This window comes from Phyllopteryx taeniolatus, chromosome 7 (genome assembly GCF_024500385.1).
Source record: "Phyllopteryx taeniolatus isolate TA_2022b chromosome 7, UOR_Ptae_1.2, whole genome shotgun sequence".
In the NCBI taxonomy this organism is placed as follows: Eukaryota; Metazoa; Chordata; class Actinopteri; order Syngnathiformes; family Syngnathidae; genus Phyllopteryx; species Phyllopteryx taeniolatus.
Window position 1 is genome coordinate 15,479,912 of NC_084508.1, and position 16,111 is coordinate 15,496,022.

The following is a 16,111-nucleotide window of genomic DNA, read 5'->3' on the forward strand; positions in this document are numbered from 1 at the left end:
ACTCTACGCTGACTGCTTTCATCCGGCCTGCAGTTTTGTGTTCAGCGTGTCATGTTTCATGCTGTTGTTTTGTCACCACCGTGATATGATTAAATCTCGCAGGCTTTATCAGTGAGGCGGCATCTGATGCAGTAATCAGCACAAACACATTCAATCATGTTTTTATCAAAGCGCCGTGTCCAGACGTGACACCTGCTCATTGCCATGCGAACACACAGCCATGCACTGATGTGGCAGCAATTGGCTGCCGCAGTGGCTGGGCCAACTCGCGTAGTTGGTTGCTAGTGGCTACGGGATCCAGGCGAATGAGGGGGGCGGTGGGTGTCGATAATGACAATGTCACTCCCGGTCAACCAGCCCGCTGAAAAGATAACGGGACACTCACACGCACTCACTCAAACGTACATGTGTTTCAGTGTTCACTCACACATACACAGTCGTTTTTGCAGAAAATGGAGCAGAGCAATTTTCTTCCTACCAGGTGGTTGTCTGTTATTATAGCTGTCAAAAAGCAGCAAGGTGCATTTGTGGATTTTTTTTTTTTTCTGTTTGAAGAACCGATTTTCTTCTGCAATAGTCGCACTGTGTTCACATTTATTTCCCTTAAATATTCATTCTATTCCCAAGGTCAGTGAAGACAGTTCTTTGACATACAAAATGTATTTTTCTTTATTTTATCAGATTTATACCATTTCTAATATGCACTCATAGAGGGGTCAGTGTACACTTTTCATTAATTCTACTCTAGTGTTTTATGGGTCCTTGTTTACCAGACAGGCCATATCCTTTTCTATTCATCAAGTTTGTGCAATCTTTTCAAAAAATGCACACCAAATCAAAACGGTCAACCCACAAGCTGTCGCTGTGTGCTGCATGATTCTTGACATATCAACATTGGTGTGTTTTCACTGTTCATATTGATGATCAGAGCAAATAGAGATGATGCAAGGCTCTGCAAAATCAACAGCACAGTCTTGTCTCTTGTGTACTTGTTCACACATTTTTTTTAAATGGATGCCATAAGGCACAGTGTGTATTCAACTGAAGTTGCAGTATTACAGCCACAGTACAGGAGATAAATGTTACCATGTTTTAAGATTGTAAATTACTGAAACACTGCTTTAACATTTTCCATAAAGGTAACACACATTAATGGAAAATACCAAAATATACCCACTGGCCACAACATTAGTTATAGCTGATCAATCTGAAAGAGTACAACAGTTATCATAAATTTGATTGTAGTTTATGGTGGTGTAGGACTGCTCTGCATCATACTGAGGGCAGTTTCACTAAAATTTCTTGTTTCTTGATAAGGCAACCAAAATATCTTTAGTACAGCTCTGGTATTGGATCGGACGGAGTTGTGCAGGTTGGATGAGTGAGGATACTGTTTCTACATGTGCAATCAATGTTAACAGGAGTCAGGCGGCCTTGACGAGTTCATCTGTGGCCTCTCAGCACCGACAGGCTCCTGTTATTTTCCGTATGAATGCAGCAGGTCCAGCGCAGCACCCTCATTGCTTTCACTTGGTCATGTGTGGATCATTTTAACAACCTTGGTGGAGCGGAAAGACTAAGAGGTGAGAGAGCAAGAGAGCGTGAAAGAGGAGGAAGCAAACATGGATTGTGTGTGGCAAAGAGGAGAAGCAGCTAAAGCCGCCAAAAGGCGACAGGGTGGTGTTACTTGGCCTTAAATGAGACATGCAGTGCGCCATATGCACTCGCTGTGGACAAGGTGGAGATTATTATCAGTCATGTTTGAAGAGAGAGCAGAACATAAACATTATTACTGTATTAATGAGGTGTGACCTTACAGACCCGCGTAATGAGAGAATGAACTCTTTATTGATTCCTTGTCGTTGTTTTCCTTATTTTCCACCAAGAGGAAACTCGTCTTCCTAAATAAAAGTTTCACAACTAAGTGGCTCAGTAAGGTGCAGTAATGGAAGTTGATTTTCACTGAGGTTAAAGAATATATACCTATGATTAATGTTATTGTCTATTATTGTCTATTGTCTGTTATTGTAACACGTGTTGCTGCACTATTTGTGTTCAAATATCCATAGCTTAAAGGATAACTAGTTTCATTAGCCTGTCTATGGCGTTTTGCATTGTGTGTTAGCATTAAGCTAGTTGTAATTAGCAATGAGTTGTTCAAATTGTGGCGGCACGGTGGACGACTGCTTAGAGCATCTGCCTCACAGTTCTGAGGTCCGGGGTTCAATACCCGGCCCCGCCTGTGTGGAGTTTGCATGTTCTCCCCGTGCCTGTGTGGGTTTTCTCCGGGCACTGTGGTTTCTTCCCACATCCCAAAAAACATGCATGGTAGGTTAATTGAAGACTCAAAATTGCCCGTAGGTGTGAATGTGCGTGCGAATGGTTGTTTGTTTATATGTGCCCTGCGATTGGCTGGCAACCAGTTCAGGGTGTACCCTGCCTCACGCCCCAAGATAGCTGGAATAGGCTCCAGCACGCACACCCGCGACCCTAGTGAGGATAAGCGGTACGGAAAAGGAATGGATGGATGATTGGACTTGATAAGGAAAGCCACACTCCTGTCTATATAAGACCTTACAGTTCACAGTCATGAGAATCATGAGGTAAAAGGAACTGCCTGAAGAGCCCAGAGGCAGAACTGTGACAAGGCACAGATCTAGCCAAGGTTACAAAAAAAATTCTGCTGCACTTTAGGTTCCTAAGAGCCTAAAGTGGCCTCCATCCATCCATTTTCAACACCGCTTATCCTGGTTAGGGTCGTGGGGCGCCGGAGCCTATCCCAGCGGACTTTGGGCGAAAGGCGGACTACACCCTGAACTGCTCGCCAGTCAGTCGCAGGGCACATATAGACACGGACAACCATTCGTACTCACATACAGTGGCCTCGATAATCCTTAAATGGAAGACGTTTGGGACGATCAGAACCCTTCCTCGAGCTGGCCGTCCGGCCAAACTGAGTAATCGGGGGAGAAGAGCTTGGTGAGAGAGGTGAAGAAGAACCCAAAGATCACTCTGGCTGAGCTCCAGAGATGCAGTCGGGAGATGGGAGAAAGTTCTAGAACGTCAACCATCACGGCAGCCCTCCACCAGTCGGGGCTTTATGGTAGAGTGGCCCGACGGAAGCCTCTCCTCAGTGCAAGACACATGAAAGCCTGCATGGAGTTTGCCAAAAAACACCTAAAGGACTCCAAGATGGTGAGAAATAAGATTTTCTGGTCTGCTGAGACCAAGATAGAACTTTTTGGCCTTAATTCTAAGCGGTATGTGTGGAGAAAACAAGGCACTGCTCATCACCTGTCCAATACAGTCCCAACAGTGAAGCATGGTGGTGGCAGCATCATGCTGTGGGGGTGTTTTTCAGATGCAGGGACAGGACAACTGGTTGCAATCGAAGGAATGATGAATGAGGCCAAGTACAGGGATATCCTGTACGAAAACTTTCTCCAGAGTGCTCAGGACCTCAGACTGGGCCGAAGGTTCACCTTCCAACAAGACAATGACCCTAAGCACACAGCTAAAATAACGAGGGAGTGGCTTCAGAACAACTATGTGACTGTTCTTGAATGGCCCAGCCAGAGCCCTGACTTAAACCCCATTGAGCGTCTCTGGAGAGACCTGAAAATGGCTGTCCACCAATGTTCACCATCCAACCTGACAGAACTGGAGAGGATCTGCAAACTTGTTGCATCATTCCAAAAAAGACTCATGGCTGTATTAGCTCAAAAGGGTGCTTCTACTAAATACTCAGCAAAAGGTCTGAATACTTATGGCTGTGTGATATTTCATCCATCCATCCATTTTCTGAGCCGCTTCTCCTCACTAGGGTCGCGGGCGTGCTGGAGCCTATCCCAGCTGTCATCGGGCAGGAGGCGGGGTACACCCTGAACTGGTTGCCAGCCAATCGCAGGGCACATAGAAACCAACAACCATTCGTACTCACAGTCATGCCTACGGGCAATTTAGAGTCTCCAATTAATGCATGTTTTTGGGATGTGGGAGGAAACCGGAGTGCCCGGAGAAAACCCACGCAGGCACGGGCAGAACATGCAAACTCCACACAGGCGGGGCCGGGGATTGAACCCGGGTTCTCAGAACTGTGAGGCTGACGCTCTAACCAGTTGTCCACCGTGCCGCTGTGATATTTCAGTTTTCCTTTTTTAATAAATTGCAAAGATTTCAATAATTCAGTTTTTTTCTGTCAATATGGGGTCCTGTGTGTACATTAATGAGGAAAAAAAAGAACTTAAATTATTTTAGCAAATGGCTGCAATATAACATCTATCCATCCATTTACTCTACCGCTTATCCTCACTATGGTTGCGGGCTGCTGGAGCCTATCCAAGCTATCTTCGGGCGGGAGGCGGGGTACACTCTGTACCGGTCGCCATCCAATCGCAGGGGACATAGAAACAAACAACCATTCAGACTCACATTCACACCTACTGGCAATTTAGAGTCTTCAATCAACCTACCACGCATGTTTTTGGGATGTGGGAGGAAACCGGAGTGCCCAAAGAAAACCCACCCAACAACAGGGAGAACATGCAAACTCCACACAGTCGGGGGCGGGATTTGAACCCTTGTCCCCAGAACTGTGAGGCCGATGTGCTAACCAGTCATCCACCGTGCTAGCCTGCAATATAAGACTGAAAAATATAACGGGGTCTGAATACTTTCCGTACCCACTAGATCAAGCTAATCAGTCAAACTGTTGCCTTTATTAAACCTGTATCTATGAAGCTAATTAAAAAAAAGTACATCTTAACATTATTAACTGTCATATAAGTGTAGAAAATAGGTTAAACTATTACTAATAATATTGGGACGCAAAAACAATGAAACATTCTGAACTTTAATGACAACTGACAAAAACAATGCAAAGGTGAGTCATGTCCCGTTTCACTTTTGAAAATGTATAACTGTCACGCATAAACATCTCCATTGTGATCATGTCACATTCATAAATGGTTGGACACACAAAGGTGACCCACTTCATCAGCAGGTTTTGAACCTGCACAGGGCTACCCCAATGGATTTCTAGTCCACCACCTTAACCACTCATCCACCACAACAGCTTGAAACATATTATCACAGGTGCCAACAAAATGTACCACTGGTGACGGCAGTTTTCATGGCCTTGTAAAATATTGTTTATATATATGTAAAATCCTCTCCAAGAAGTTAAACATCTTATTTAGAATTTGTGTGCAATTATTCTCATTCGGTGTGACGTTCTTTTCACTGTTTTACTGGACGTTCATTATTTTCTTTTGTTGCCACTTTGTCACTACTGTTATTGCATTATATGCCCTGCGATTGAGTGGCGACCAGTCGAGGGTACACCCCACCTATCACCCAACGTCATCTGGGATAGACTACCGCTCACCCGTGATCCCAGTGAGCATAGGCGCTTAGAAAATAGATGGCTTGATTATCGCATTCTCACACATATACCAGACATCACTGCAGATATGAGCTCAACCGTCTGGCAGTGAGGCGAGCGTGTGATGTCGTTTGCACTCCTCTTTGCCAGTTGATATTTGGGGCCTGCGGATCTTGCAGTCTGCTGCTATAAAAAGGACACAATAAGAAGAACCAGGGGATGTGGCTCCTGAGCCTGCGGTCTTGCCTGGCTGCCAGTGAGTGTGCATTCCTAATATTCCCCAGGCCTGCATCACAGACGTGATTAGGAGATTTAATTGTGGCTGCAGGGCCAAATGGGCGTACGTGTTTAAAAAAACAACAACAACAAAAAGATGACAGGGCAGAATAAGGGTGAGGGAGGTGTGGCTGTATGTGGCAGGTTTTCTGCTGCATTACTTTTGTACTTAATGCTCGGCAATGGAGGAAGCTAAGTTAAATATAATTTCATATATTATGCTCTTAGTAGGTTAATATTAGACTGGAGGTAAGTCACTCCTCTTTGTCATAGAACAGTTTATCTTTTGCTTGTGCTGGGAGGATAGAGATTAGCCATGACAATGATAATGGAATGGCCTCCTCGGCTCGACAGTATTGCTATCATGATGTCATAAAATGCAGTAAATAGAGGCGAAACGTGCGAATGTATGTGTGTATGTGCGTCTGTCCTTTTAGTTTGGAGGGATGAAATTAGGGTGTCACGGTGTACGACTGGTTAGAGCATCAGCCTCACAGTTCTGAGGACCAGGGTTCAATCCCCGCCCCCGCCTGTGTGGAGTTTGCATGTTCTCCCCGTGCCTGCGTGGGTTTTCTCCGGGCACTCCGGTTCCCTCCCACATCCCAAAAACATGCATTAATTGGAGACTCTAAATTGCCTGTAGGTGTGAGTGCGAATGGTTGTTTGTATGTGCCCTGCGATAGGCTGGCAACCAGTTCAGGGTGTACCCTGCCTCCTGCCCGATGATGGCTGGGATAGGCTCCAGCACGCCCGAGACCCTAGTGAGGAGAAGCGGCTCAGAAAATGGATGGATGAAATTAGATGAATGCAGTTTGCCCTCCCACCACGAGATGACAAAATTGATTATCTTGGAATAATACACATTTTTTTTGGGGTGGGGTGGGATAAAAAAATAAATAAAATTCGACTCAAAATATATTAATCTGAATCTATGCTGATTATAGAACCAATCAAAAATGTTTAAATTAGCTAAAATGAACAAGTGCCTCTAAATGACAAATAATGGCAAGTTAAGTGGAAGAAATCCATTGTAATTTAAATGAAAATTTATTTATTTTACAGAATGTTCAAAATGCACATAAGATGTATGAGTAAATCATTTTTGCTGTGACGTGAGGTTCGTATTCCCAAGAAGGATGTATTTGGCAGAGAATTGGAGTCATGTGATAGAATTCCTGTATGGAAATATAAGAACCTGGTGATAAAGCGTGTGTGTGTGTTTTTGAGAAGGGGGGGGGGGGGTTAGTTTGGTTTAGGGGAAGCTGTCTCATCATTTATTTATACAATCTACAGAAGATGGGGTTAGCAGGCGAGGGGGATGGGGAGGGAGGCCGATGCCGTCTACATCCAGCCTGCTTTGGGAATACTGTAGGTCAAGTCAAGAGTTGTTTTTCTCGCCACCGGCACAATTCTTTGTGTCTGTGTGCTGTACCTGACTGTATGTTACATGCTGCTGCTTTTTTCTGCTCTTATTTTCCCATGAATAGCTTTCAGAAATACTATAAAATATACAATATAATGTCTAATATTGCATGAATAAATCTCTTCCAAAATAACAATAAAACCTAAAATAAACATACAACACAATATTTGTATTGAAACACAATGTACTTTATCAAGTGATGTACATTTTTAAAAGAAAGTCTTAAATAATGTCGAAAGAATATGACACTTCTGACATTTTGTCTCTTATTCAAAACCTCTGAATCTGCCTGTACTTGCATTGAACAGCTGTTTTCTGCATATTTGCCTTAATGGTATTGAATGTCTGATATTGTACTTTAATTACATTAATAAATATTTTAAATAAGGCCATCTAAAAAATAAAATCTAAAATAAGAATGTGATTTGTTGTTTAAAATAACTGTGGGTGACTGGTTAAGAGTGTCTGCCTCACAGTTCTGAGGACTGGGGTTCAATCACCGGCCCCGCCTGTGTATAGTTTGCATGTTCTCCCTGTGCCTGCGTGGGTTTTCTCAGGCCACTCCGGTTTCTTCCCACATCCCAAAAACATGCATGGTAGGTTAACTGACAACTAAATTGCCCATAGGTGTGAATGTGAGTGAATTAACTTTTCTACCACATTCGAATTGAGACACACCTGTATGTCTCTGGCCATTAGATTTTACGTTGTAATTTGTTGGTTCTTATTAAATTTTTTTGTATTTGATCCAGAAGCAATACCATGGTCTGCAGCCGAAATAGAAGCTGTGACATTTATGCGAAACACTCATTTGATTCAATTAAAGATTTGCCTTGCACCCTAATCGCTGCATGAGTTTAAAAACTTTAGGTGATTGGGTTTCATTACATTTACGGGAGCTGAGCTGAGACAACGTAATGAAGTGATGTTCATGCATGCTCATGCAACACCTGAGGAGATGATAGCGAAACCATAACTGAGGCCTAGTGTGCAGATGAATTCAAAGACGTCAGTCACCTTTGTTCTTCCTGGAAAATGTATGCACACACACACACACACACCCACACACCCACCCACACACGCACTGTGTGTCCTGGGTCAGCAGGAGAACAGAGAGATGAAGCTTTCATCCTCCATTTCCTCATTCACATTTATATAGCTTTCAAGTGAGAAGGCAGTTGCAACTGTATGAATTCCTCTAAAAATATTTCCAGTAAATGTAATCTGCTGATTCTGGCTATCTCCTTCTCTTGTCCAGAAAACCAAATCAAACAATATTTTATCCCGATTATAACATTATGCCATTAAATGTCAGGTCATGAGTTCTTGTTATTCCGCAGGTCTGCAGGGACAAAAGTCACTGGGCCTTTTTCTTAGAAATCAATTCAGTTGTTCTGAAGGTTGACCTAAAGCAGTGTTTCCCAACCGTTATTGAGCCAAGGCAACCATTTTACAGAAAAATCTCACGGCACACCACCAAACCAAAATGTCACTAAAAGAATGAGTACTTAAATAATGATGTTCTCGGCTTTATTAACTCAGATATTGACACTATGAAATATGGGTCTGTTTAATTAAACATAAAGCCGATATCATTGCAGGAAGCCATGACTTATTCTATTGTTTGAATGGCAACAGGTGAATACACAGGTTTATTGTATCTTCTGCCATCTAATGGTGACTGCACTGTACTCCCCATACTTCGCTGGCATAGATAGATAGAAAAGGAAGATATATTTATCATGAATAAATCATCAGGCAAATTAAGTGTAACTGGATAATTTCCTGCAGAACCCCTGACCACGGCACCCTGGTTGGGAATCGCTTGCCTACAGGAAGTTATCTATTAGTAGAAAGGGTTCAGCAAGTTCAGATCACATCCATCCATCCATTTTCTGCCGCTTCTCCTCACTAGGGTCGCGGACGTGCTGGAGCCTATCCCAGCTATCATCGGGCAGGAGGCGGGGTACACCCTGAACTGGTTGCCAGCCAATCGCAGGGCACATACAAACAAACAACCATTCGCACTCAGATTCACACCGAGGGGCAATTTAGAGTCATCAATTAACCTACCATGCATGTTTTTTGGGATGTGGGAGGAAACCGGAGTGCCCGGAGAAAACCCACACAGGTACGGGGACGGGGATTGAACCCCAGTCCTCAGAACTGTGAGGCAGATGCTCTAACCAGTCGACCACCGTGCTGCCGTTCAGCTCACATTTACTACTAATATACACTATACTAGAGAGAGCAGTTTTTAAAGTAAAAATGTTTTCCTATTGTACAAATGTAAAAATAAGTTAACCACGATTTAACTAAACTGAATAAAATAAATGTACTCACACCTTTGTGACATGACACAAGTGTAGTCTAAGAAAGGGTTGATGAAGCAGAGTTGAGTAGCACGTCACCTTTTTTACATTCTTAACTGCTACTGCATTGTGTTGTCTCATTACTCTGTGTAATGACAGTAAAGTTGAAAAAGAAATACAAATCATGCAAGTGTAAAATGAAGATGACCGATGTATGATAATAATACCACTACATTACAATCATTTAATATCTGTCTCAATGGTTTTCACCACAATTGTCTCTGACGATGTAGTTGGACACTCGCCTGACTTCAGTGCAAGCAGCGTGGGTTGCTTTCCTATTCGGTGAAAGTTTAAATGGTTGTCTCTCCCTATATGTGCCCTGTGATTGAGAGGCATCCAGTCCAGGGTGTAATCTGCTTTTTGCCTGTAGTCAGATGGAATAGGCTCCAGCTTCCCACAACCCTGAACAGGATAAGGGCTATAAAATATGAATGGATGGGTAGGGTTATCATCACATTGTAAGGTACCACTACATAACAATTTAAACGCAATATTGAGATATTTCCTGCTTTTCTACTTTTTTAATCCTTGTGGCGTGAGTATCAGTGTTAGCCGTTCCTCCTAAATGCCAATCAGCAGCATTAACCTTCATTCAACCCTTTTGAATGACAATGCTGATGAAGCCTAATGCAAAATAGCCTGTTGGACCATTAAGGCCTCTTTATACTCCCGCGGTCGCATGGCCGACAACACCCGTATTGCATCACGTGACCGACGAATGGGCCCGCGCGGCCCCACTGCGTAGCTTGATGTGCACACGGCAAAAAATATTGCTGCACGTCCGTTTTACTCACATGCTGTGATGACGTACTCAGCGTGCCCCTTGGTTCTACATACCATCTACGCCGCCGCCTTCTCGATCGATTTTGCAGCATAATTAAACGTATCATCTGGTCATCTAGGTCGATCTCTTCTAGCAGACACTGTTCCACGGTCGCCATTGTTGTTGCTTTGTTCCTTGTTACGGAAAGGAAAGTAAAAACAGCTCCCGTAAATAACCAAACAAATGCAGAGGAAACTCCACCCTGTGGTGTCCTAGCCAATACCAGCCGTAGCGACACCCCCGACTTGGAGGTGAACTGCAGTACACTTTTAAAACTGCGCGTGGGTTGCGCTCGAGTATAAAGGCACACTATGCACAGGACAGCCCCAGTGACGTCAGCGCGGTCACCGTCCGCGCAAGTATAAAGAAGCCTTTAGTCGTTCTTGTATGGTATACTGACTCCGCCAGCTACTCAGTAATTCAATGAGTCCATCAGCTGGCCAATAGGTCAATGAGTGTAGTTGTTGACGCTGGTGGTGATGTCGCCGAGCCCTGTGTGGTTACATTGCAGAGAATCAGTCGGAAAAGGGTGGCGTGCCTTCTCCAGGTCGGGGATGAGATCCTGTCCCAAGTGGAGGAGTTCAAGTACCTTGGGGTCTTGTTCACGAGTGACGGAAGAATGGACCGGGAGATCGACAGGCGGATCGGTGCAGGGTCTGCAGTGATGCGTACTTTGTATCGGTCCGTTGTGGTAAAGAAGGATCTAAGTCAAAAGGCGAAGCTCTCAATTTACCGGTCGATCTACGTTCCTACCCTCACCTATGGTCACGAGCTGTGGGTCGTGACCAAAAGAACAAGATCCCAGATACAAGTGGCCGAAATGAGTTTCCTCCGCAGGGTGTCCGGGCTCTCCCTTAGCGATGGGGTGAGAAGCTCAGTCATCCGGGAGGAGCTCAGAGTAGAGCCGCTGCTCCTCCACATCGACAGGCGCCAGATGAGGTGGCTGGGGCATCTGATTAGGATGCCTCCCTGGTGAGGTGTTCCGGGCACGTCCCACCGGGAGGAGACCCCGGGGACAACCCAGGACACGCTGGAGAGACTACGTCGCTCAGCTGGCCTGGGAACGCCTCGGGATCCCCCCGGAGGAGCTGAATGAAGTGGCTGGGGAGAGTGAAGTCTGGGCGTCCCTGCTAAAGCTACTTCCCCCACGACCCGACCTCGGATAAGCGGTAGAAAATGGATGGATGGATGGATGGATTGTCTTACATAGAGCATCACTAGCTGTACGTATGTAGCTACTGTACATCTCTGTTGTAATTTATAGCTGTTCTCATTACACTAAAGAATCTTGTTAGAGACTCGCTGCTTTCGCTCTCCAACAATGCAGCTTTTATGAAAGCTTATATTACAGCTGCTATGTGAACTTACTTTTTCATTTGCCCTTCCACAATAGAGTTTTCGCTCCTGCAGCGTGTGGTTTATTTTCCAGGATTAAAGGCGGGATCTCATAATTTTTTCTTGTAAAGCTGTTGGACCTTCAGGACTTTGTTGAATGTTTTTTATGTTGTATGTGAATGCAGCGATATTGACACACTGCCTGGGGCATCTCTCTCTTATTACTTTGCAGAATAGAAAGACTCTTTCTAGAAGTTGTTCTATTATAGCTGATGTTTATGAGGTTAGTGTTTATGAGGTGACATTACCATCAGATCTGCTGCTGCTGCTACTTTATCCTGTGTAAAGCTTCTCCTGTAGAGTACAATTCAATTCTGCTTTCATTTTATATGCCTCTTGAATGAGCTTTTTATTAAATGGATTAGTTCATAAAATGAGTTTAGAGAAGACACGAGTTGTTTTATAGTTGTTGTTTAACCTTTTCGTGCAGAGTGGGGAAAAATGTGTAAATGTGCATTTTTATATCAGACCATTCTTTAAATTTTCATTTCGGAATCCATGCTTTAAATGTTATTAATGTGTGGAACAATTGCCTTAAAACCTTCATTGTGTAACAGTGCCTTTAAATGGTCAGGCTCTGCCAACAAAGTGAACTGACATTTTATCTTCTCTCCTTACCTTCCAGTCACAGATGAGGATACCGTGAAGAGATACTATGCTAAATTTGAAGAGAGGTTTTTCCAGACCTGTGAGAAGGAGCTGTTGAAAATCAACACTTTTTATTCAGGTAATTTTAACCAATCTCTCTACCTCCCTACCATATTTCTTCAAATAGTAGCCTCTACTCAATAAACACTGTGTCATAATTCAAACAAAGGTGTCTATTTGAGGTGTCGGATCTAATAATTCAAGTGGTGCATCATCCACTTGAATTATCTCAGGAAACAGAAAGGCCAAGGAGAAGTGCTCTTGCCCTGTGCGATGCCGATGTAACGTTATGCTTGCAACCAAAAACAGCAGTGGTGGGCACTAGCGACACTACTAGTTTAACTATATTTCTCCTTAGCGTCACTATTTTAACATCAAATAGCTTTTCAGTTAAGCGACTTTTGTGGTCACAGCAATAGCAAAGTAGCATTCACAGATGCTACATTTCCCCCGTCAGTTGTAAACATTGAATGCAACGTCACATTACGTACCTTATCTCAAGTCCGCCATCGACACCGGGGCTGGCGGCAAAATGTGTGAGATGTGTACATCTCGGCAATTCCCATGAACTCTATACATCAGCAAACCAATGCTAAAGTCAGTCAGCACTCAGCAAGCAGTGCGATTGTTTAAAAAAAAAAAAAAAAAAAAGTCTGCAGTGGCCTAGGTTGAATGGCACCGTGTGCTAGACCCTCCGAATGGCACCGTCTGCTGGGCCCCCATTGGGTCTTAACTACTGTTTGTATGTGCAGATTATTTTCTCTACAAAATAAATAACTATTTAAATAATTAATTTGATATTTGAGCGGCACGGTGGGTGACTGGTTAGAGCGTCAGCCTCAAAGTTCTGAGGACCTGGGTTCAATCCCCGGCCCCGCCTGTGTGGAGTTTGCATTTTCTCCCCGTGCCTGCGTGGGTTTTCTCCGGGTACTCCGGTTTCCTCCCACATCCCAAAAACATGCATTAATTGGAGACTCTAAATTGCCCGTAGGCATGACTGTGAGTGCGAATGGTTGTTTGTTCCTATGTGCCCTGCGATTGGCTGGCAACCAGTTCAGGGTGTACCCTGCCTCCTGCCCGATGACAACTGGGATAGGATCCAGCACGCCCGCGACCCTAGTGAGGAGAAGCGGCTCAGAAAATGGATGGATGGATGGAATTTGATATTTGAAAATATAGATTTACAGCGGAACCTCGATAGAACAGACTAATTGGGGCAGGGGTTGTCCACTATATCCGATTGTCCGTTACATTGAATTTTTTTGTTTTTGTTTTGTTTTTTAGGGTCATATACACCCACCCATATTAAAAATAAAACAGTAATTTTTTACTGTACAGTACAAAGTTATTTAAAATAAATATTTTAATAATAATATAATAAAAGTTTGAAAACGTTTGAAAGTTTCACATTTTATCCAAACTTCCCACGCCGGTATGCTTGGTCATGGGGACATTGTTGACATACATACAGTACTCATCATAGGCGAGCCGCTTTCATGAGCCACGAGGAATTAGTGTGCGTCCTAGCGCTAAAACGGCTTGACAAAAAAAAAAATCATTGTACCAAAAATAGCATGTTCCAGACTCTAGATACTTGTTTTGTACTCCTCAGAGCCATGCCGCTCTCTCTCTGCCAGTGCTCTATTCACAAAAGACAATAGATAGAACCATCGTGACATGGCCTCCACGTCAATGCCCCACATTCAACATGGCCGCCATGTAGGCACATGTTTTGGAATTGAATCTATTTATTAATTTAACTCCATCCATCCATTTTCTGAGCCGGGTCGCGGGCGTGCTGGAGCCTATCCCAGCTATCTTCGGGCAGGAGGCGGGGTACACCCTGAACTGGTTGCCAGCCAATCGCAGGGCACATAGAAACAAACAACCATTCGCACTCACATTCACACCTACGGGCAATTTAGAAGTGCCAGTAAACAACAACGGCCAATTTTGGAACTAACCAACTTTGTCAACATTATATCGGGGTCAGTTTTATCGAGGTTGTACTGTATAATATCCATCCATCCATCCGTATCGCTTACCCTCACTAGGGTCGCGGGGCATGCTGGAGCCTGTCGCAGCTATCTTCATGCGAGAGGCGAGGTACACCCTGAACTGGTTGCCAGCCAATCGCAGGGCACATATAAACAAATATCCATTCGCACCCACATTCAAACCTATGGGCAATTTAGAGGCTTCAATCAACCTACCTGTATAATATATTCTGTTGTTTATTTTTTTACAGTGCCATAAAACAACAATTCTCAGAGATAAGTGGTCTTCTATATGATTGAAATTAGGGTTAGGTAAATGTCATTTTATGGAATTGTGTCAAGTCAAATCAAGTTTCTTTGTGATTAACGTCTACATCAACAAATGTTAACTATCGCATTGTTTCCGCACCAAATCGTATCGTATCGAATCGTATTACTCCCATACTGTACTTAATCGTATCGTTCTGCCCTCAAAGATAATTGTTTTTTTAATACAACCGGAGCCTGTGTATTTAGATACGTATCCAATTGGCCTTAAACCTGAGATTCCCAACCCTACCCTTCAATGAGTAATTTAGGCCGTAATCCAGCGGTTGGCAAACTATGGACTGGCCCACTTTGTTCTTTAATCGAGCCCACCAAGCATTTACATTATCAAGAGTCCTGTAAAGTTTTAGCATTAACTCAGCTGTTTTTCCTAAAATTGATTAATTAAAATGTATTTAATTTAAAATATTTTTTCAGATACTGTGGCTGATTAAATAATTGGTTTGGTGATTTATTGTAAATAATACAAATATATATAAATTTTAGGTTTACGTTTAACAATTTTTATAAAAATAATCGGTCAGTTCATTCTAATTAAATTATTTTTATAAATAATACAATTTTTAAATCCATCCATCCATTTTCCGTACCGCTTTTCCTCACGAGGCTGGCGCCCATCTCAGCTGACTCTGGAAGAGAGGATAGGTACACCCTGAACTGGTCGCCAGCCAATTGCAGGGCACATATAAACAACCATTCGCACTCACATTCACACCGCCAGGTAATTTAGGGTTTTCATTTTACCTGCCATGCATGTTTTTGGAACATGGGAGGAAACGGAGTACCCGGAGAAAACCTACGCAGGGACAAGGAGAACATGCAAACTCCACATAGGTGAGGCCGGATTTGAACCCTGGACCTCAGAACTGTGAGGCAGATGTGCTAACCAGTCAATCAACGTGCTGCTCCAGTCAACCAACGTGCTGCTCCAAATGAAAAAATCCATCCATCCATTTTCTACCGCTTATCCAAGGTTGGGTCGCGTGGGCAGTTGCTTTAACAGGGACGCCCAGACTTCTCTCTCCCCAGCCACTTCATCCTGCTCTTCCGAGGGGATCCTGAGGCGTTCCCAGGTCAGCCGAGAGACATAGTCTCTCCAGCGTGTCCTGGGTCGTCCCCGTGGTCTCCTTCCGGTGGGACGTGCCCGGAACACCTCACCAGGGAGATGTCCAGGAGACAGCCGAATCAGATGCCCCAGCCACCTCATTTGTGTCCTCTCAATGTGGAGGAGCAGCGTCTCTACTCTGAGCTCCTCCAGGATGACCGAGCTTCTCACCCAATCTCTAAGGGAGAGCCCGGACACCCTGCGGAGGAAACTCATTTCGGCCGCTTGTATCCGGGATCTTGTGACCATAGGTGAGGGTAGGAACGTAGATCGACCGGTAAATTGAGAGCTTCGCCTTTCGGCTTTACTCCTTCTTTACCACAACAGACCGATACAAAGTACGCATCACTGCAGACGCT

At 43.9% G+C, this 16,111-nt stretch overlaps 1 protein-coding gene across 3 annotated transcripts in view; it reads left to right on the forward strand.

Annotated features, from left to right (window-relative positions):
- Window positions 1-16,111, forward strand: part of xpr1a (xenotropic and polytropic retrovirus receptor 1a) — a 100,290-nt gene that overhangs the window by 42,641 nt on the left and 41,538 nt on the right. For all 3 annotated transcript variants that reach the window (XR_009789424.1, XM_061779852.1, XM_061779851.1), the window contains exon 3: window positions 12,301-12,402. Coding sequence is in view for 2 of the 3 variants with exons in the window: in XM_061779852.1 (XP_061635836.1) it covers window positions 12,301-12,402 (102 nt within the window). In the remaining variant the exon portion in view is untranslated. The remainder of the gene's footprint in view (window positions 1-12,300; window positions 12,403-16,111) is intronic.